A 21,140-nucleotide genomic window follows, 5' to 3' on the forward strand; every position below is an offset into this window, starting at 1 on the left:
ATTTCTTTCATGTAATTAGCAAGAGTCCATGAGCTAGTGACGTATGGGATATACATTCCTACCAGAAGGGGCAAAGTTTCCCAAACCTCAAAATGCCTATAAATACACCCCTCACCACACCCACAATTCAGTTTTACAAACTTTGCCTCCTATGGAGGTGGTGAAGTAAGTTTGTTTCTACGTTGATATGCGCTCCGCAGCAAGTTGGAGCCCGGTTTTCCTCTCAGCATGCAGTGAATGTCAGAGGGATGTGAAGAGAGTATGAAACAACATAGAAAAGGAAGTGGGGATTTCACAATAAAAAATTCCCAAAAGTCTAGGTAAATCCAGCACAACTGTAAAATTAAATAAATACACAACAAAAGCTGTATGTCAAAAACGATATAAATATTTATTAACTAAATGCACAATACACACATTCACATTCATACAGTGGATCCCACACAAAACAGTGTTATAAGGTACTGGCCAAAAAGTTATTATCTGGTGCACCAGGGGAAATAAACCAAAAACAGTCCGTTTAAGACTTGCAGATATTTGTAATCCAATAGGTGCAGCGTAAATGCAAAAAGTGGATGCAGTTATACAGTCCCCGGTGTATAGAGACCAGTTACTTCAGACTTGAACCCCAATTGTTACTGAGTCAAATAGTGCTTTAAAGGCATAGCATAGGAGGAGCAATAGAAACACGCGTCTTTATTCACAGGTGCTGTTTTCTTTTTAAGACAGTAGCATTCGGTGTACAGATGCGTATAACATATTCTACCTGTATTTGTTCACGCGGTCGCCCCTCCTAGCTGCCTCGTTCTTAGAGCGTCCAAACATCAGGGGTAAGTCAGGATGAGCAGGGGATCTGCTGTAAAGGCTGCCAAGCACGACGAGTCCAAACGCTCGTTTCGCTCCTTCAGTCAATGCAGCATGGAGCTTCTTCCAGGTGCTAACGACACCTTGATTACCAGCCTTTTTATTGGATGCCGGTTTCCAGAATCTTTTTCATTTGATGAAGTTCATGTCAATCACAATTAGCCGCTGTTACAATGTCTTTGCAATTGTTACTTTTAAGTACAGCTAAATGCAGGGCTTCTCAAATGACCAAGGTGAAGTATTCCATAGCAGAAATTGATTAGATACACTTCAATGTTTCAGATACTCACTCACACACACATCCGCAACAGTTCATATATACAAAATATACTAAAAAACAATTTTATTTTAATACACCATTGTGCAATATTTAAAAAGACAATACTTGATTATAATGTTATGTGTGTCAAATTACTCTAACAACAAATATGTGCGATTTAGCTCATCATAATAATATGTATTTACAATTTTGATTTATTTTTATCTTATTACTTTTGAGATCCCATATTCTATACACATATAGAGAAATAAATGGAGATGTGCAGACAAAGTAAGGTATAAGGAATTAGCCTAAAGCTCTACAAATAACCGATAATAATAATAATAAATAATAAAAAGGAAGCAAATTCCAATTTTTCATTTAAGCCATTGGGAGATAGGGTGTTCAGTTTGTACATCCATCTTGTTTCTTTTTGTAAAAGAATTCTATCAATGTCCCCCCCACGCATGCTCAGTTTAACTGATTCTATTCCAATAAGGAGTCATATATCTTCTCTATCTTCTCTATTGCTCGTGTAAATGTTTTTATGTGGGTAAAACTTTTAGAGAATTACGCTCCCGCATTACAGAACATAGAGACGATATAAAGGACTTCAATATTGATAGCCCAGTGGCGAGACATTTTGCTCAATTTCACAAATCAAAAATTGATGAACTTCGTTTTATTGGAATAGAATAAGTTAAACTGAGCATGCGTGGGGGGGACATTGATAGAATTCTTTTACAAAAAGAAACAAGATGGATGTACAAACTGAACACCCTATCTCCCAATGGCTTAAATGAAAAATTGGAATTTGCTTCCTTTTTAGGCTAATTTCTTATACCTTACTTTGTCTGCACATCTCCATTTATTTCTCTATATGTGTATAGAATATGGGATCTCAAAAGTAATAAGATAAAAATAAATCAAAATTGTAAATACATATTATTATGATGAGCTAAATCACACATATTTGTTGTTAGAGTAATTTGACACACATAACATTATAATCAAGTATTGTCTTTTTAAATATTGCACAATGGTGTATTAAAATAAAATTGTTTTTTAGTATATTTTGTATATATGAACTGTTGCGGATGTGTGTGTGAGTGAGTATCTGAAACATTGAAGTGTATCTAATCAATTTCTGCTATGGAATACTTCACCTTGGTCACTTGAGAAGCCCTGCATTTAGCTGTACTTAAAAGTAACAATTGCAAAGACATTGTAACAGCGGCTAATTGTGATTGACATGAACTTCATCAAATGAAAAAGATTCTGGAAACCGGCATCCAATAAAAAGGCTGGTAATCAAGGTGTCGTTAGCACCTGGAAGAAGCTCCATGCTGCATTGACTGAAGGAGCGAAACAAGCGTTTGGACTCGTCGTGCTTGGCAGCCTTTACAGCAGATCCCCTGCTCATCCTGACTTACCCCTGATGTTTGGACGCTCTAAGAACGAGGCAGCTAGGAGGGGCGACCGCGTGAACAAATACAGGTAGAATATGTTATACGCATCTGTACACCGAATGCTACTGTCTTAAAAAGAAAACAGCACCTGTGAATAAAGACGCGTGTTTCTATTGCTCCTCCTATGCTATGCCTTTAAAGCACTATTTGACTCAGTAACAATTGGGGTTCAAGTCTGAAGTAACTGGTCTCTATACACCGGGGACTGTATAACTGCATCCACTTTTTGCATTTACGCTGCACCTATTGGATTACAAATATCTGCAAGTCTTAAACGGACTGTTTTTGGTTTATTTCCCCTGGTGCACCAGATAATAACTTTTTGGCCAGTACCTTATAACACTGTTTTGTGTGGGATCCACTGTATGAATGTGAATGTGTGTATTGTGCATTTAGTTAATAAATATTTATATCGTTTTTGACATACAGCTTTTGTTGTGTATTTATTTAATTTTACAGTTGTGCTGGATTTACCTAGACTTTTGGGAATTTCTTATTGTGAAATCCCCACTTCCTTTTCTATGTTGTTTCATATGTATTTTTCTAGGAAGCACCTGTTCTCTAGTGAATTAACTTATTAGTGTGCAACTCTTTTCTTGTGTCTTTGATGTGAAGAGAGTATTGCCTATTTGAATTCAATGATCTCCTTCTACAGGGTCTATTTCATAGGTTCTCTGTTATCGGTCGTAGAGATTCATCTCTTACCTCCCTTTTCAGATCGACGATATACTCTTTTTTTTTTTTTTTTTTTTTTTTAATATTTTTTATTCATTAATAATAAACAAATTACAGAGGCATAAAAAGAAACAATTCTTGCTGAACATCCAAAAAGCTATCTAGTAGATGTTATTATCATAAACGTTAACTTATCCATATAATTTAATCAACCATTAATAATTTTCATTGTCTTACTCGGTATTATATTGCAATTTCGTTCTGGTCAAATGTTACCATCTTTATTCTGACTATGTATTTTTTAGTCGGACTATCTTATCTTCTCACTATTTATTTCATTCTACGGGTCCGAACTTAACAACAAAACATAAGGAAAAGGAAGAAAAGAAAAAGGGGAGGAGAGAAAAAAAAAAAAAAAAAAAAAAAAAACCAGAACCCTAAGACCCCATTCACCATATCTGCATGAAGTTGTGCATCCATCACCAAGTGTTAAAGATCTTCTAATCTTTCCCATTCTCCCCTCAATCTCGAAGCCAATATTATTTCAGTCTGAGCAAAGGGCTTTATAACTTGGTTTTGTACTGAGATTTCCAGGGTTATAATGTATGGTTTCCATTTCCCCAGGAAGCCCTCTAGCCTATTTAAAACATCCGATTTAACATCTTGTTGTTCAACAAATAGTTGTTTTATTAATCTATTTTTTAATTGCGGAATGGTAGGGGTATTCTTAACTGTCCAAAGGTCCAAAATACATTTACGAGCCTGTAGGATGATCATTGTTAATAACAGTTGGTTTTCAGTTTTCGCTCTATCCCATCTTAAAAAACATATTTGAGGGATTCCTAATTCAATATCGATTTTGAACTTTTGTTTGATCCAATATCGGACTTTTTGCCAAAAGGGGTATATCTTGGGACAGCTTAAGAAATGATGCATAAAATTTGCATTTCTCCAGCCACATTTTATACAAACATTTATACTATTTGGGTTCCATTTTGATAGCCTACGCGGCGTTATGTAATCCCGATGTAGCATTCTTGCCTGTGATTCTCTAAGAACCACAGACAGTGTTGCTCTCCTCGCTATTTGCATGCTGTCCATGATCCAGGTTTGTCCAAGATTCTCCCTAATATCCATTCCCCATCTACTCAATATATTATCCATTACTCTCAGTTCTTCCCTATTGTTCATTGCTTGATATATCCCTGATAACGAGAATGAGCCATTTAAGAATTTCTTTTGGGGAAGGTCAAAAAAGGCAGTATCCCAAAATAGGGTGTTTCCCTCTATCATACTTGATACATAGTGACGGGCTTGCAGAAAGGCAAAAAATTGCGTATTTGGGATATCAAACTTGTTTTGTAACATCTGAAACGAATATATATTTTTACTTAAAGGATCCACCATATCTCCTAGGGTTTTTAACCCTTTCGCCTCCCATAGTCTAAACGCCCCAGTATCTATTCCTGCTGGGAAATAAATATTATTTAAAAACGGGATTGATCTTGGCGATATCACAGGCCCCTTTACAAATTTTTGAATTGAATGCCAGGCTCGGAGAGCATCCCCATAAAGTATATGCGATTGGATTTGTTTTGGGATATCTTTATAAGAGATAAAGGGTAAAACCGAGAGGTTCCATTCTCCCAGTACTGCTTTTTCCAGGGTCTCTTCCCCAAAATGATATGTGTTTAATTGCCAATCTAATACTATTCGTGCCAGAGCAGCCCAGTTATAAAATTTAAAATTAGGTAGTCCAAAGCCCCCCTTAGCATAACTGGCATATAATTTCCAAAGAGCAATTCGAGACTTCTTTCCTTTCCAAAGGAACATTCCTATTGCTCGATTTAGCCTCTTTAAATCACTTTTGGTTATGAGACAGGGAAGCATTAGTAAAGGATATAAGATTTTAGGAAGCACCACCATTTTTATCAGTGCTATCCTTCCTGCTAGTGTAAGGGGACGATTTTTCCAATGTACTATTTGCGAGATGACTTCCGAACATTGCTCCATAATGTTTAATTCATATATTAGATTAGGGTTACTTGGTATTTTTATACCTAGATACGTAAAAGAGGATTCAACTTCCTTAAAAGGATAATGAAACTTATTCTTTTTGATTTTATGCAACCATAAAATCTCTGACTTACCCGTATTAATTTTGTAACCCGAGTAAGACCCGAATTCTGATATTAATTGTAATATTTTAGAGATATGCAAGTTTGGGTTTTCAACAAATAACAGCATATCGTCTGCATATAATGCCAGGTGAACAACCTCTCCCTTAATGTTCATCCCCGGGAAACTAGCTCGCAGTTTTATAGCCAGGGGTCTTATTGTGAAATCCCCACTTCCTTTTCTATGTTGTTTCATATGTATTTTTCTAGGAAGCACCTGTTCTCTAGTGAATTAACTTATTAGTGTGCAACTCTTTTCTTGTGTCTTTGATGTGAAGAGAGTATTGCCTATTTGAATTCAATGATCTCCTTCTACAGGGTCTATTTCATAGGTTCTCTGTTATCGGTCGTAGAGATTCATCTCTTACCTCCCTTTTCAGATCGACGATATACTCTTATATATACCATTACCTCTACTGATTCTCGTTTCAGTACTGGTTTGGCTTTCTACTACATGTAGATGAGTGTCCTGGGGTAAGTAAGTCTTATTTTCTGTGACACTCTAAGCTATGGTTGGGCACTTTTGTATAAAGTTCTAAATATATGTATTCAAACATTTATTTGCCTTAACTCAGGATGTTCAACGTTCCTTATTTCAGACAGTCAGTTTCATATTTGGGATAATGCATTTGAATAAAGCAATTTTTTTCTTACCTTAAAATTTGACTTTTCCTGTGGGCTGTTAGGCTCGCGGGGGCTGAAAATGCTTCATTTTATTGCGTCATTCTTGGCGCGGACTTTTTTGGCGCAAAAAGTTTTTTCTGTTTCTGGCGTCATACGTGTCGCCGGAAGTTGCGTCATTTTTTACGTTTTTTTGCGCCAAAAGTGTCGGCGTTCCGGATGTGGCGTCATTTTTGGCGCCAAAAGCATTCAGGAGCCAAATAATGTGGGCGTCTTTTTTGGCGCTAAAAAATATGGGCGTCTTTTTTGTCTCCACATTATTTAAGTCTCATAATTTATTGCTTCTGGTTGCTAGAAGCTTGTTCACTGGAATTTTTTCCCATTCCTGAAACTGTCATTTAAGGAATTTGATCAATTTTGCTTTATATGTTGTTTTCTCTATTACATATTGCAAGATGTCCCAGATTGACACTGAGTTAGAAGATACTTCTGGAAAAACGCTGCCTGGTGCTGGATCTACCAAAGTTAAGTGTATCTGTTGTAAATTTGTGGTATCTGTTCCTCCAGCTGTTGTTTGTAATGAATGTCATGACAAACTTGTTAATGCAGATAATATTTCCTTTAGTAATGTTACATTACCTGTTGTGGTTCCTTCAACAACTAATGCTCAGAGTGTTCCTGTTAACATAAGAGATTTTGTTTCTAAATCTATTAAGAAGGCTATGTCTGTTATTCCCCCTTCTAGTAAACGTAAAAGGTCTTTTAAAACTTCTCATTTTTCAGATGAATTTTTAAATGAACATCATCATTATGATTCTGATAGTGGTTCCTCTGGTTCAGAGGATTCTGTCTCAGAGGTTGATGCTGATAAATCTTCATATTTATTCAAAATGGAATTTATTCGTTCTTTACTTAAAGAGGTCTTAATTGCATTAGAAATAGAGGATTCTGGTCCTCTTGATACTAAATCTAAACGTTTAAATAAGGTTTTTAAATCTCCTGTAGTTATTCCAGAAGTTTTTCCTGTCCCTGATGCTTTTTCTGAAGTAATCTCCAGGGAATGGAATAATTTGGGTAATTCTTTTACTCCTTCTAAACGTTTTAAGCAATTATATCCTGTGCCGTCTGACAGATAAGAATTTTGGGACAAAATCCCTAAGGTTGATGGGGCTGTCTCTACTCTTGCTAAACGTACTACTATTCCTACGGCAGATAGTACTTCCTTTAAGGATCCTTTAGATAGGAAGCTTGAATCCTTTCTAAGAAAAGCTTACTTATGTTCAGGTAATCTTCTTAGACCTGCTATATCTTTAGCGGATGTGGCTGCAGCTTCAGCTTTTTGGTTAGAAGCTTTAGCGCAACAAGTATCAGATCATAACTCTCATAGCATTGTTAATCTTCTTCAACATGCTAATAACTTTATTTGTGATGCCATCTTTGATATCATTAGAGTTGATGTCAGGTATATGTCTCTAGCTATTCTAGCTAGAAGAGCTTTATGGCTTAAAACTTGGAATGCTGATATGTCTTCTAAGTTAACTTTGCTTTCCCTTTCTTTCCAGGGTAATAAATTATTTGGTTCTCAGTTGGATTCTATTATCTCAACTGTTACTGGAGGGAAAGGAACTTTTTTACCACAAGATAGAAAAGCTAAAGGTAAATTTAGGTCTAATAATCGTTTTCGTTCCTTTCGTCACAATAAGGAACAAAAGCCTGATCCTTCGCCCTCAGGAGCGGTATCAGTTTGGAAACCATCTCCAGTCTGGAATAAGTCCAAGCCTTTTAGAAAAACAAAACCAGCTCCCAAGTCCACATGAAGGTGCAGCCCTCATTCCAGCCCAGCTGGTAGGGGGCAGATTACGTTTTTTCAAACAAATTTGGATCAATTCAATTCACAATCTTTGGATTCAAAACATTGTTTCAGAAGGGTACAGAATTGGCTTTAAGATAAGGCCTCCTGCAAAGAGATTTTTTCTTTCCCGTGTCCCAGTAAATCCAGCAAAGGCTCAAGCATTTCTGAAATGTGTTTCAGATCTAGAGTTGGCTGGAGTAATTATGCCAGTTCCAGTTCTGGAACAGGGGCTGGGGTTTTATTCAAATCTCTTCATTGTACCAAAGAAGGAGAATTCCTTTAGACCAGTTCTGGATCTAAAAATATTGAATCGTTATGTAAGGATACCAACATTCAAGATGGTAACTATAAGGACTATTCTGCCTTTTGTTCAGCAAGGGCATTATATGTCCACAATAGATTTACAGGATGCATATCTGCATATTCCGATTCATCCAGATCACTATCAGTTTCTGAGATTCTCTTTCCTAGACAAGCATTACCAGTTTGTGACTCTGCCGTTTGGCCTAGCAACAGCTCCAAGGATTTTTACAAAGGTTCTCGGTGCCCTTCTGTCTGTAATCAGAGAACAGGGTATTGTGGTTTTTCCTTATTTGGACGATATCTTGGTACTTGCTCAGTCTTCACATTTAGCAGAATCTCATACGAATCGACTTGTGTTGTTTCTTCAAGATCATGGTTGGAGGATCAATTTACCGAAAAGTTCTTTAATTCCTCAGACAAGGGTTACCTTTTTAGGTTTCCAGATAGATTCAGTGTCCATGACTCTGTCTCTGACAGACAAGAGACGTCTAAAATTGATCTCAGCTTGTCGAAACCTTCAATCACAATCATTCCCTTCGGTAGCCTTATGCATGGAAATTCTAGGTCTTATGACTGCTGCATCGGATGCGATCCCCTTTGCTCGTTTTCACATGCGTCCTCTTCAGCTCTGTATGCTGAACCAGTGGTGCAGGGATTACACAAAGATATCTCAATTAATATCTTTAAAACCGATTGTACGACACTCTCTGACGTGGTGGACAGATCACCATCGTTTAGTTCAGGGGGCTTCTTTTGTTCTTCCGACCTGGACTGTAATTTCAACAGATGCAAGTCTGACAGGTTGGGGAGCTGTTTGGGGTCTCTGACAGCACAAGGGGTTTGGGAATCTCAGGAGGTGAGAATACCAATCAATATTTTGGAACTCCGTGCAATTTTCAGAGCTCTTCAGTCTTGGCCTCTTCTAAAGAGAGAATCGTTCATTTGTTTTCAGACAGACAATGTCACAACTGTGGCATACATCAATAATCAAGGAGGGACTCACAGTCCTCTGGCCATGAAAGAAGTATCTCGAATTCTGGTATGGGCGGAATCCAGCTCCTGTCTAGTTTCTGCGGTTCATATCCCAGGTATAGACAATTGGGAAGCGGATTATCTCAGTCGCCAAACGTTACATCCGGGCGAATGGTCTCTTCACCCAGAGGTATTTCTTCAGATTGTTCAAATGTGGGGACTTCCAGAAATAGATCTGATGGCTTCTCATCTAAACAAGAAGCTTCCCAGGTATCTGTCCAGATCCAGGGATCCTCAAGCGGAAGCAGTGGATGCATTGTCACTTCCTTGGAAGTATCATCCTGCCTATATCTTTCCGCCTCTAGTTCTTCTTCCAAGAGTAATCTCCAAGATTCTGAAGGAATGCTCGTTTGTTCTGCTGGTAGCTCCAGCATGGCCTCACAGGTTTTGGTATGCGGATCTTGTCCGGATGGCCTCTTGCCAACCGTGGACTCTTCCGTTAAGACCAGACCTTCTGTCGCAAGGTCCTTTTTTCCATCAGGATCTCAAATCCTTAAATTTAAAGGTATGGAGATTGAACGATTGATTCTTAGTCAAAGAGGTTTCTCTGACTCTGTGATTAATACTATGTTACAGGCTCGTAAATCCGTATCTAGGGAGATATATTATAGAGTCTGGAAGACTTATATTTCTTGGTGTCTTTCTCATCATTTTTCCTGGCATTCTTTTAGAATTCCGAGAATTTTACAGTTCCTTCAGGATGGTTTGGATAAAGGTTTGTCTGCAAGTTCCTTGAAAGGACAAATCTCTGCTCTTTCTGTTCTTTTTCACAGAAAGATTGCTAATCTTCCTGATATTCATTGTTTTGTACAAGCTTTGGTTCGTATAAAACCTGTTATTAAGTCAATTTCTCCTCCTTGGAGTTTGAATTTGGTTCTGGGGGCTCTTCAAGCTCCTCCGTTTGAACCTATGCATTCATTGGACATTAAATTACTTTCTTGGAAAGTTTTGTTCCTTTTGGCTATCTCTTCTGCCAGAAGAGTTTCTGAATTATCTGCTCTTTCTTGTGAGTCTCCTTTTCTGACTTTTCATCAGGATAAGGCGGTGTTGCGAACTTCTTTTAAATTTTTACCTAAGGTTGTGAATTCTAACAACATTAGTAGAGAAATTGTGGTTCCTTCATTATGTCCTAATCCTAAGAATTCTAAGGAGAAATCATTGCATTCTTTGGATGTAGTTAGAGCTTTGAAATATTATGTTGAAGCTACTAAGAATTTCCGAAAGACTTCTAGTCTATTTGTTATCTTTTCCGGTTCTAGGAAAGGTCAGAAGGCCTCTGCCATTTCTTTGGCATCTTGGTTGAAATCTTTAATTCATCATGCAGGTAAAACTCCGCCTCAAAGGATTACAGCTCATTCTACTAGGTCTCTACTTCCTGGGCGTTTAGGAATGAAGCTTCGGTTGATCAGATTTGCAAAGCAGCAACTTGGACTTCTTTGCATACTTTTACTAAATTCTACCATTTTGATGTGTTTTCTTCTTCTGAAGCAGTTTTTGGTAGAAAAGTACTTCAGGCAGCTGTTTCAGTTTGATTCTTCTGCTTATAATTTCAGTTTTTTTCATTATAAGATTTAAACTTTAGTTTGGGTGTGGATTATTTTCAGCGGAATTGGCTGTCTTTATTTTATCCCTCCCTCTCTAGTGACTCTTGCGTGGAAGATCCACATCTTGGGTAGTCATTATCCCATACGTCACTAGCTCATGGACTCTTGCTAATTACATGAAAGAAAACATAATTTATGTAAGAACTTACCTGATAAATTCATTTCTTTCATATTAGCAAGAGTCCATGAGGCCCACCCTTTTTTGTGGTGGTTATGATTTTTTTGTATAAAGCACAATTATTCCAATTCCTTATTTTTTATGCTTTCACACTTTTTTCTTATCACCCCACTTCTTGGCTATGCGTTAAACTGATTTGTGGGTGTGGTGAGGGGTGTATTTATAGGCATTTTGAGGTTTGGGAAACTTTGCCCCTCCTGGTAGGAATGTATATCCCATACGTCACTAGCTCATGGACTCTTGCTAATATGAAAGAAATGAATTTATCAGGTAAGTTCTTACATAAATTATGTTTTATTAATAAATAGAACATATTCTGCTGTGTAAGGATCATTGGAGTTTGAAATATTAATGTTTTCATTTTTGAGTTAACACACATTAGAATATGCGATCGGGTATGCGCATATATATATATATGAATGTGTGATCGAGTATGCGCGTTTGAGAGCATACGATCGGGTTTGCGTGCTAGTAGGGTGCACTTCTTTTTCTCCATTGAAACCTATGGGGGGAAGAGACTATCTTTGCGCAATAGTTTAATTGCGGTAGAAATAAGCTGTATGCGTTCAACGGGTTAGCGCGAGAGCGCAATTTTTTTTACTTTAAACTCATAATACCAGCGCAACCTGACGTGCAAAAAGTTTACTTCTAGCGCAATTAGCGCTCTAGAGTAAAAGCGCTAAATTGTGCTCTACTTGTAATCTGGCCAAATCCTATATACTAAAAGGCCAAGTGTGTTTGTCCGAAGCTGTCATGCGCAGTAGAGACTGCGCGCGAGGACAAACACACCTGACCTTCCAACTAACCTGGCGTCGTGTGGTGGAGTTGGGCGTGGCCGGGCGGGTGCGACGTGGACGTGGGCGGACTGTTGTGACGTGGGCGTGGCCCGGCGGGTGCAACGTGGGCGGGGCCGGACGTGATCAGGCCGGGGCGGGCGGGGCCGGGCTGGGCCAGATACCGGGGCCAGCTGCTAAGAGACAGAGAGCTCTAAAGAGGGGGGATAGAGAGAGCAGAAGAGGGGGGATAGAGAGAGGGGGAGAGAGACAGCAAAAGCGAGAGGGGGAGAGAGACAGCAAAAGCGAGAGGGGGAGAGAGACAGCAAAAGAGAGGGGGGAGAGAGACAGCGAAAGAGAGGGGGGAGAGAGACAGTAAAAGAGAGGGGGAGAGAGACAGCAAAAGAGAGGGGGGAGAGAGACAGTAAAAGAGAGGGGGAGAGAGACAGCAAAAGAGAGGGGGGGGAGAGAGAGCACAAAAGAGAGGGAGGAGAGAGAGCACAAAAGAGAGGGGGGAGAGAGAGCACAAAAGAGAGGGGGGGAGAGAGACAGCACAAAAGAGAGGGGGGAGAGAGACAGCACAAAAGAGAGGGGGGAGAGAGACAGCAAAAGAGAGGGGGAGAGAGACAGCAAAAGAGAGGGGGGAGAGTGCACAAAAGAGAGGGGGGGAGAGTGCACAAAAGAGAGGGGGGAGAGTTCACAAAAGAGAGGGGGAGAGAGCGCAAAAGAGAGGGGAAGAGAGAGCGCAAAAGAGAGGGGGAGAGAGCACAAAAGAGAGGGGGGAGAGAGAGCAAAAGAGAGGGGGAGAGAGAGAGAGCAAAAGAGAGGGGGAGAGAGAGCACAAAAGAGAGGGGGGAGAGAGAGCACAAAATAGAGGGGGGGAGAGAGACAGCACAAAAGAGTGGGGGAAGAGAGACAGCAAAAGAGAGGGGGGATAGAGACAGCAAAAGAGAGGGGGGAGAGACAGCAAAAGAGAGGGGGGAGAGAGACAGCAAAAGAGAGGGGGGAGAGAGACAGCAAAAGAGATGGGGAGAGTGCACAAAAGAGAGGGGGGAGAGTGCACAAAAGAGAGGGGGGAGAGTGCACAAAAGAGAGGGGGGAGAGTGCACAAAAGAGAGGGGGGAGAGTGCACAAAAGAGAGGGGGGAGAGTGCACAAAAGAGAGGAGGGAGAGTGCACAAAAGAGAGGGGGGAGAGTGCACAAAAGAGAGGGGGAGAGAGCACAAAAGAGGGGGAGAGAGCGCAAAAGAGAGGGAGAGAGAGAGCGCAAAAGAGAGGGGGGAGAGTGCACAAAAGAGAGGGGGAGAGAGCGCAAAAGAGAGGGAGAGAGAGAGCGCAAAAGAGAGGGGGAGAGAGGGCACAAAAGATATGGGGGAGAGAGAGAGCAAAAGAGAGGGGGGAGAGAGATAGCAAAAGAGAGGGGGGAGAGAGAGAGCAAAAGAGAGGGGGGGAGTGCACAAAAGAGAGGGGGGTGAGTGCACAAAAGAGAGGAGGGAGAGTGCACAAAAGAGAGGAGGGAGAGTGCACAAAAGAGAGGGAGGAGAGAGCGCAAAAGAGAGGGGGAGAGAGCGCACAAAAGAGAGGGGGAGAGAGAGAGCAAAAGAGAGGGGGAGAGAGAGAGAGCAAAAGAGAGGGGGGATAGAGAGAGAGCAAGGGGTGGGACCACTGTACTGCAAAAAATGGCCTGTGTACACAGGCTTTAGGACTAGTATGTATATTATAATGCAATCTCAAAATGTTACATGTCACTTTTGACAATAGATTTGTAGCATTGTATCCTGTGTGATGTATCATGTACTATAATGAAGATAGTATCCGTAAAAATTGAGTTATTTCTACTGTAACTGAAATTGAACTCAGCATTGTTTTTGAGAAATGTCAACATAAAAGTTGTGCATTTTTTTAAATAAATTCTGTAATGCACTTTAATCTGGAGCATAATGTATCAAGTGTGGAATAAGTTTGTCTAAAAAGGAAAGAAAAACCTGAAATTAGAAAAACAAGGTAACTAATGTTTACAGTAATCACATTACTTTGTGTTATGTACTAAATCAATGTGTGTGTAGAAAGCTGTTCCGTGACTTTTCTAAAAAGTTAAAGGACTATGAAACCCAAAAAAATTCTTCCATGATTCAGACAGAGCATGCAATTTTGCAACTTTCTAATTTACTTTTATTATCAATTTTCTTTGTACTCTTGGTATCGTTTGTTGAAAAGCAGGGGCCTAAGTGTAGGAGCCGGCCCATTTTTGGAGCACTATATTGCAGCAGTTTTGCAAGAATGTTATCCATTTGCAAGAGCACAAGATGACAGCACTATTTCCTGCCATGCAGTGCTTCAGATGCATACCTAGGTATCTCTTTTACATAATATCACAGCAATAACAAGAGAACAAAGCAAATTTGATAGAAGTAAATTGGAAACTTTTTAAAATTGTACACTCTGTCTGAATCAGACAAAGCAAACCATTTGAAAAAGTTTCCAATTTACTTATATCATCAAATTTGCTTTGTTCCCATGATATTCTGTGTTGAAGAGATACCTAGGTAGGCATCAGGATCACTACATGGCAGGAAATAGGGCTGCCATCTAGTGCTCTCGCAAATGGATAATATGCTTGCAAAACTGCTGCCAAATAGTTCTTCAGAAATGGGACGGCTCCTAAGCATACGTCTCTGCTTTTCAACAAAAGATACCAAGAGAATGAAGAATTGATAATAGAAGTAAATTAGAAAGTTGTTTAAATTTGCATGTTCTATCTGAATCCTGAAAGAAAAAAAAATTGGGTTTCATATCCCTTTAAATAAAGGAGCACTCAACTTAAAATGTAATTTCCCATAAAATGGATGGTAGTAAAATACTTTGCAATGTAGTTTCGTTATTTATTTTGCCCACTATTTCTGTAATTTAGCTTTGTTATATAGAGTTACTTATGTTTAAACTGATTACCATCAGCATTTACACACCTGTGTAATGTGTCTTTAACAGACATGCAGACATTTATGTGGTCACTTGTAATTAATACATTTAACTGCAAAGTGACATTTGCCTCACCCTAGCCACCAATCAGACGCAGCATTGCTGTTGCTGAACATATGTACATATGCTTTTCAACAAAGGATACCAATGGAACAAAGCAAATTTGATATTACAAGTACATTGGAAATTTGTTTAAAATTGCATGCTCTATCTGTATCAGGAAAGGAACATTTTTGGGTTTCACGTCCCTTTAAATATTTGGCCACATTTGCTAAATCTTGTGAGTTTGGTGTATTTCATTTTCTAATACCATAATTCAACACTAGCACACAGGTAGATTGACTATGGAGGAATTTAAATACTCTACATTTGTACACACATGTTAAATGTCTCCATTAAAGTGATGGTCAATTTCAAACTATAAGAATGTTGCAATGAAAAATATATTAGTTTGCAAGTAAAACTACATAATTATTTTTGTAAGTGTATATATATTTTATAAAAAAAGATTTATAATCCTAATTGATATTGTCTGTTCCTCCGCCCCCCCCTCATTTCCTCTTTTGGCTGGGCTGTGATGTATAGAGCAGTCCCACCCACTATCTACATAGGCTTTCTAAGGGCTTTAAAGGGGCTATACTTCAAGATTGTCAAATGACACACATGCTGATTGGATGTTCACTGGAATGGCCATTAAAAAAAAAAAAAGAGTTCATCCAAGTGGGCCGGCATAACATTGTAATAGAAGCAATATTATATGCACTAATTTAACCCTTTCACAGATGAATAAAAAAAAAAAGGTACACATATACTTTTTAATGGCAAATATTACATATATTGCATTTGATTAGTTAAAGTTTACCATCACTTTAATATGGCTTTATGTTGTACTTTTTGCGTTCAATAACAGTAGTTTTTTTTATACAGATTGCAATCTTCATCCCACAATACCACACTAAAGATAATATAAAATGGTTAAATGTGCCCCAGTAAAAAAGCTGCCATACTGTTATAAGATATTTTTTTTCCAAAAAAGGGAAAATAGGTCATACTCTAAAATTACACAGGGAACAGACAAGAAAAATTCAGTGAGATTTTCTTAAGAGATGTTACCATATTTTATATTATCTTTATATGAACTAAATTATGCAAACAACATACTTTTTTCATCTAAGTTCTGAAGATTTTGCAGAATAGTATTTGAATCATTGCACAGGTTTTTCATTTTTACCTCATTTTATGTGCAGTCTATTTATTGTTAAGGCTTGCAATTTATACATAAGTATATACAGGCTGCACAGTGAAGAGCTAATTTCATGACAGCATTATTTTGGTTCTCAGCAAATTGCATATCAGGATGCCCTAAGCAAATTGTTCCCTGGTTATCATACTCTCAGGAAAAACCAAGAAGATTCTAGAGTTTAGATTATTATTATTCCTCTCATAGGATTCATGATTAAATATTATGCGCTTGCAGCCAAATTTTTATTTTTTTTTCTCTAAGAAAAATCTATTCTTGGTATCAGCCGGCAAACATGTAAATATACAATGACTATAAATTAACATCAACAGAATTATGTCTATGCATTAAGTATTTTTACCTGTGCTATGACATCGGAGATTGATGCACACCCAACCAGGAAGCTGTATTTATGTTTAAGTAGGATGCCCGCATGCGTCCATGCCTAAAAAAAAAAAAGTTAAAATACTCAGTAATTAAGACATACCACAAACCAATGAATTTGGTAAAACAAATAAAAAATAAAACTGTCACTTTTTGGTAGACATTAATAGGGATTCACTAAGTGGTAGAAAGCTCACCCTAAAAAGTGAATGTTATTCATCTAAGACCATATGCAATTATTTTCTCTAAGAAATACTTATGTTCTAATTAGTGAATTATAAACAGATAAATTGGTTTAACCTAATACTACATGTCCCAAGAGAAACATCAGAATATTGATCAATGTAACAAACATAAAAATGGTTTTTAACTTACCCTTTACTGAAAAAACATAGGTTTGGAAATACTAAGAATTTAGCAAAGGAATTACTTTCCTACATACTGGTCTAAGGCACTGGTTTTCAAACCTCTCGTCAGGTCTCCCTAACAGGCCAGATTTTGAGGATATCTGAACTAGAGCACAGGTGAAATAATCAGCTAATTAATAAACATGGTTATTTTACCTTCACTCACCCAAGGCAATCCTGAAAACCTGGCCAGTCAGGGAGCACAGGTTTAAAAACGAGTGCTCTAAGGGTATAATAGCCATATGCATAAATTGTGTATCACAACTAATTGTGATATACTACAATCTAGAAAGAACCAACTCACCAACATTTATCAGTTTAGCATAAATGTGCAAGTCAATAAAGCTGGGAAGTTAAACAAAAATCAAATACAAGAAAATGAATAACACTAAAAGATAAACAACTTTTCAGATAAAATATAAAATTCCAGTGAAAGTAAATTAAACTTTAATGATTTGGATAGAGCTTTCGATTTTAAACAATTTTCCAATTTATTTGTATTAACCAATTTACTTTGTTCTCTTGATATCTATTGTTAAAAAACATACAAAAGCTCAGGAACAGCAATGCAACATTTATGCCTCTTTCATTGGCTCACCCAATTTGCTCAGCTAGCTCACAAGTAGTGCTCCTCCAACAAAAGATAACAAGAGAAAACTGTGTGCTCTGTCTGACTAGTGAAAGAACATATTGGGATTATATAAGCTTTTTTTCCCCTAGTTTTAAAATTCATCACATAAAGACTAAAATATAAGATAGTAATCTTTAGAATGTCCCACAACTGACCTTGGTTTTTGCTGATGAAAACAATAAAGGGATTATGAAAAAAAGCTTCTGGCTTGTACTTTATAGATAATATACACACTGGCTGAAAAATATCTGTAACACTTACGAGACTACCAGAAAACTGAGGTACCAGCAATAATTTGTTTAAGAAGCAAAAAATAAGTTTATATAACGACATACGTTTATGTGTGTGTGTCTGATTTTATATCGATGGACGGATAGACAGACACACACCGATGTTTATCATTCTGATAGAGAATGCAATTTACAGAGACTTTTCTCTGTTCTTAAAGGGATAGTAAAGTCCAAATTAGAATTGTATCATTCAGATAGGGCATGTAACTTTAAACAACTTTCTAATTTACTTTTATCATCAAATTTGCTTTGTCCTCTTGGTATTCTTAGTTGAAAACTACACCTAGGTAGGTTCATGTGCTAATTTCTAAGCCCTTGAAGGCCTCCTCTTATCTGAATGCATCAGACAGTTTTTCACAGCTAGAGGGCGTTAGTTCATGTATGTCATATAGATAACATTGTGCTCAGGAACAAGGAGTTATTTAGCACTAATTGCCTGAAATGCAATTCTGTCAAAAGATCTGAGATAAGGGGGCAGTCTGCAGAAGCTTAGATACAAGGTAATTACAGAGGTAAAAAGTGGGGAATGGTAAATAAAGGGATTATCTATCTTTTTAAACAATAACATTTTTGGTGTTTACTATCCCTTTAAATGTACTTTGTTCCTTTGTTAAAAGGCTCAGGACCTGCAATGCACTACTTGGAGCTACTGGATGGCTACACACATATACCTCTTGTTCTTGGCTCTCTAGATGTGTTCAGTAAGGTCCCAAGTAGTGCACTGCTGCTCTACAGCACACTTTAACTATGTGTTTAACGCCCTTTCAGGAGTTAAATGTATAGTTACATGCAATCAATACTGCAATAATACAATGCTCTGACACAATAGAGCATTTTTATGTCCCTTTAATGAAGGTTCTAAAACAAAAATGAAAACGCCTTTTCGATAAGACTTACCATGGCATCCATAAATGGGAACGCTGCCAGGTAAAGAAAAGCTTTTCTTGTTTTATTTCCCACGGAGTCATCCACATGATGCAACTTGTTTATTATATAATATCCCAGATCACTGTAAGCTGCGAAAGTAAATTAACAATATAAAAAATGTAGTTGGCAAAAATCTCAGAATTATATAAAATATATATATATATTAAAACAGTAAATTACAAATGCTTCATAAACTGTAGAGTCTAGACAGTACAAACGAGTGGGACAAAATGATTGTGTGATGACCAAAATCTTACCATAATGTATTAATAAAATAAAAAATAAAATTCAGCGTTGTCATATCTAACAAATGTATGACAATACAATATAGAATTTTTTAAAGGGGCACTAAAGTCAAAATGAAGTTTTCATGATTCACATAGAGCATGCGATTTTAAACAAGTTTGCAATTTATTTCTATTGTCAAATTTGCTTCGTTCTCTGGGTATCATAGGTAGGTCCATCAGCAGCAGTGCGTTACTGGAAGCTAGCTGTGATTGGTGGTTGCACTTATATGCCTCTTGTCACTCACCGTGCTCAGCTAGCTCCCAGTAGTGAATTGCTGCCCTAGAGCTGACTTTTCAACAAATAGCAGAATAGCAGAAGAACAAAGCAAATGACATAACAGAAGTAAATTGGAAAGATGTCTAACACTGCAGGCTCTATCTGAATCATAAAAAGTTTAATTATCATTTAAAGTTTAACTATGAAAAGGATAAGACAATAAGTTCAGCTACTATTTGTCTTTATTAGTTGCAAACCCTAATAGATACTGTACTATACATTGCTGCAGGCATTGCTAGTACCCTCAGGCATACACAAAATTCTTAGTATTGCTTTAACCAGCTGGAAGGAACTCAAGGTTACTATTTAGATATCTGTATAATTAAAAATGAAATCATAACATGTAATTTGCTACTATAAATTCAAGATTTCTGTTTAGCAAATAAAATGTATAAAATATCTCTTGTGCAATCATTCTAAAACTAGCCCAGATAATAATACTTAGGTGCCGATTTATCAAGGGCCGAGTGGCCCCTGATGCCCCCGTTTCTACGTGAGCCTTCAGACTCGCCGGGAACAGCAGTTATGAAGCGGTAGTCTTAAGACAGCTGCTCCTTAACTGGTCCGCCGCCTCTGAGACTGCGGACATCAATCCGCCCGATCGTGTTCGATCGGGTCGATTGACACCCGCTGCTAGTGACCGATTGTCCGCAAATCTGCAGGGGGCGGCATTGCACAAGCAGTTCACTATAACTGCTTGTGCAATGTTAAATACAAACAGCGTATCCTGTTGGCATTCAGCGATGTCTGTCGGACATGATCCGCTGAGCGGATCATGTCAGACAGACATTTTATAAATCGGCCCCATATGTCTCTAAATGTGTATTAAAAGAAGGTCTTGTATTATACAGGGAGTGCAGAATTATTAGGCAAGTTGTATTTTTGAGGATTAATTTTATTATTGAACAACAACCATGTTCTCAATGAACCCAAAAAACTCATTAATATCAAAGCTGAATATTTTTGGAAGTAGTTTTTAGTTTGTTTATAGTTTTAGCTATTTTAGGGGGATATCTGTGTGTGCAGGTGACTATTACTGTGCATAATTATTAGGCAACTTAACAAAAAACAAATATATACCCATTTCAATTATTTATTTTTACCAGTGAAACAAATATAACATCTCAACATTCACAAATATACATTTCTGACATTCAAAAACAAAACAAAAACAAATCAGTGACCAATATAGCCACCTTTCTTTGCAAGGACACTCAAAAGCCTGCCATCCATGGATTCTGTCAGTGTTTTGATCTGTTCACCATCAACATTGCGTGCAGCAGCAACCACAGCTTGCCAGACACTGTTCAGAGAGGTGTACTGTTTTCCCTCCTTGTAAATCTCACATTTGATGATGGACCACAGGTTCTCAATGGGGTTCAGATCAGGTGAACAAGGAGGCCATGTCATTAGATTTTCTTCTTTTATACCCTTTCTTGCCAGCCACGCTGTGGAGTACTTGGATGCGTGTGATGGAGCATTGTCCTGCATGAAAATCATGTTTTTCTTGAAGGATGCAGACTTCTTCCTGTACCACTGCTTGAAGAAGGTGTCTTCCAGAAACTGGCAGTAGGACTGGGAGTTGAGCTTGACTCCATCCTCAACCCGAAAAGGCCCCACAAGCTCATTTTTGATGATACCAGCCCAAACCAGTACTCCACCTCCACCTTGCTGGCGTCTGAGTCGGACTGGAGCTCTCTGCCCTTTACCAATCCAGCCACGGGCCCATCCATCTGGTCCATCAAGACTCACTCTCATTTAATCAGTCCATAAAACCTTAGCAAAATCAGTCTTGAGATATTTCTTGGCCCAGTCTTGACGTTTCAGCTTGTGTGTCTTGTTCAGTGGTGGTCGTCTTTCAGCCTTTCTTACCTTGGCCATGTCTCTGAGTATTGCACACCTTGTGCTTTTG

At 38.1% G+C, this 21,140-nt stretch overlaps 1 protein-coding gene across 1 annotated transcript in view; it reads right to left on the reverse strand.

Annotated features, from left to right (window-relative positions):
• ANKH (ANKH inorganic pyrophosphate transport regulator) overlaps nucleotides 1-21,140 on the reverse strand; it is a 259,550-nt gene that overhangs the window by 69,383 nt on the left and 169,027 nt on the right. The window contains exons 3-4 of the mRNA XM_053714575.1: nucleotides 18,635-18,753; nucleotides 16,387-16,470 (exon numbers count right to left, since the gene is read on the reverse strand). Of these exons, the coding sequence (XP_053570550.1) occupies nucleotides 16,387-16,470; nucleotides 18,635-18,753 (203 nt within the window). The remainder of the gene's footprint in view (nucleotides 1-16,386; nucleotides 16,471-18,634; nucleotides 18,754-21,140) is intronic.

Source organism: Bombina bombina, chromosome 5, assembly GCF_027579735.1.
Source record: "Bombina bombina isolate aBomBom1 chromosome 5, aBomBom1.pri, whole genome shotgun sequence".
NCBI lineage: Eukaryota > Metazoa > Chordata > Amphibia > Anura > Bombinatoridae > Bombina > Bombina bombina.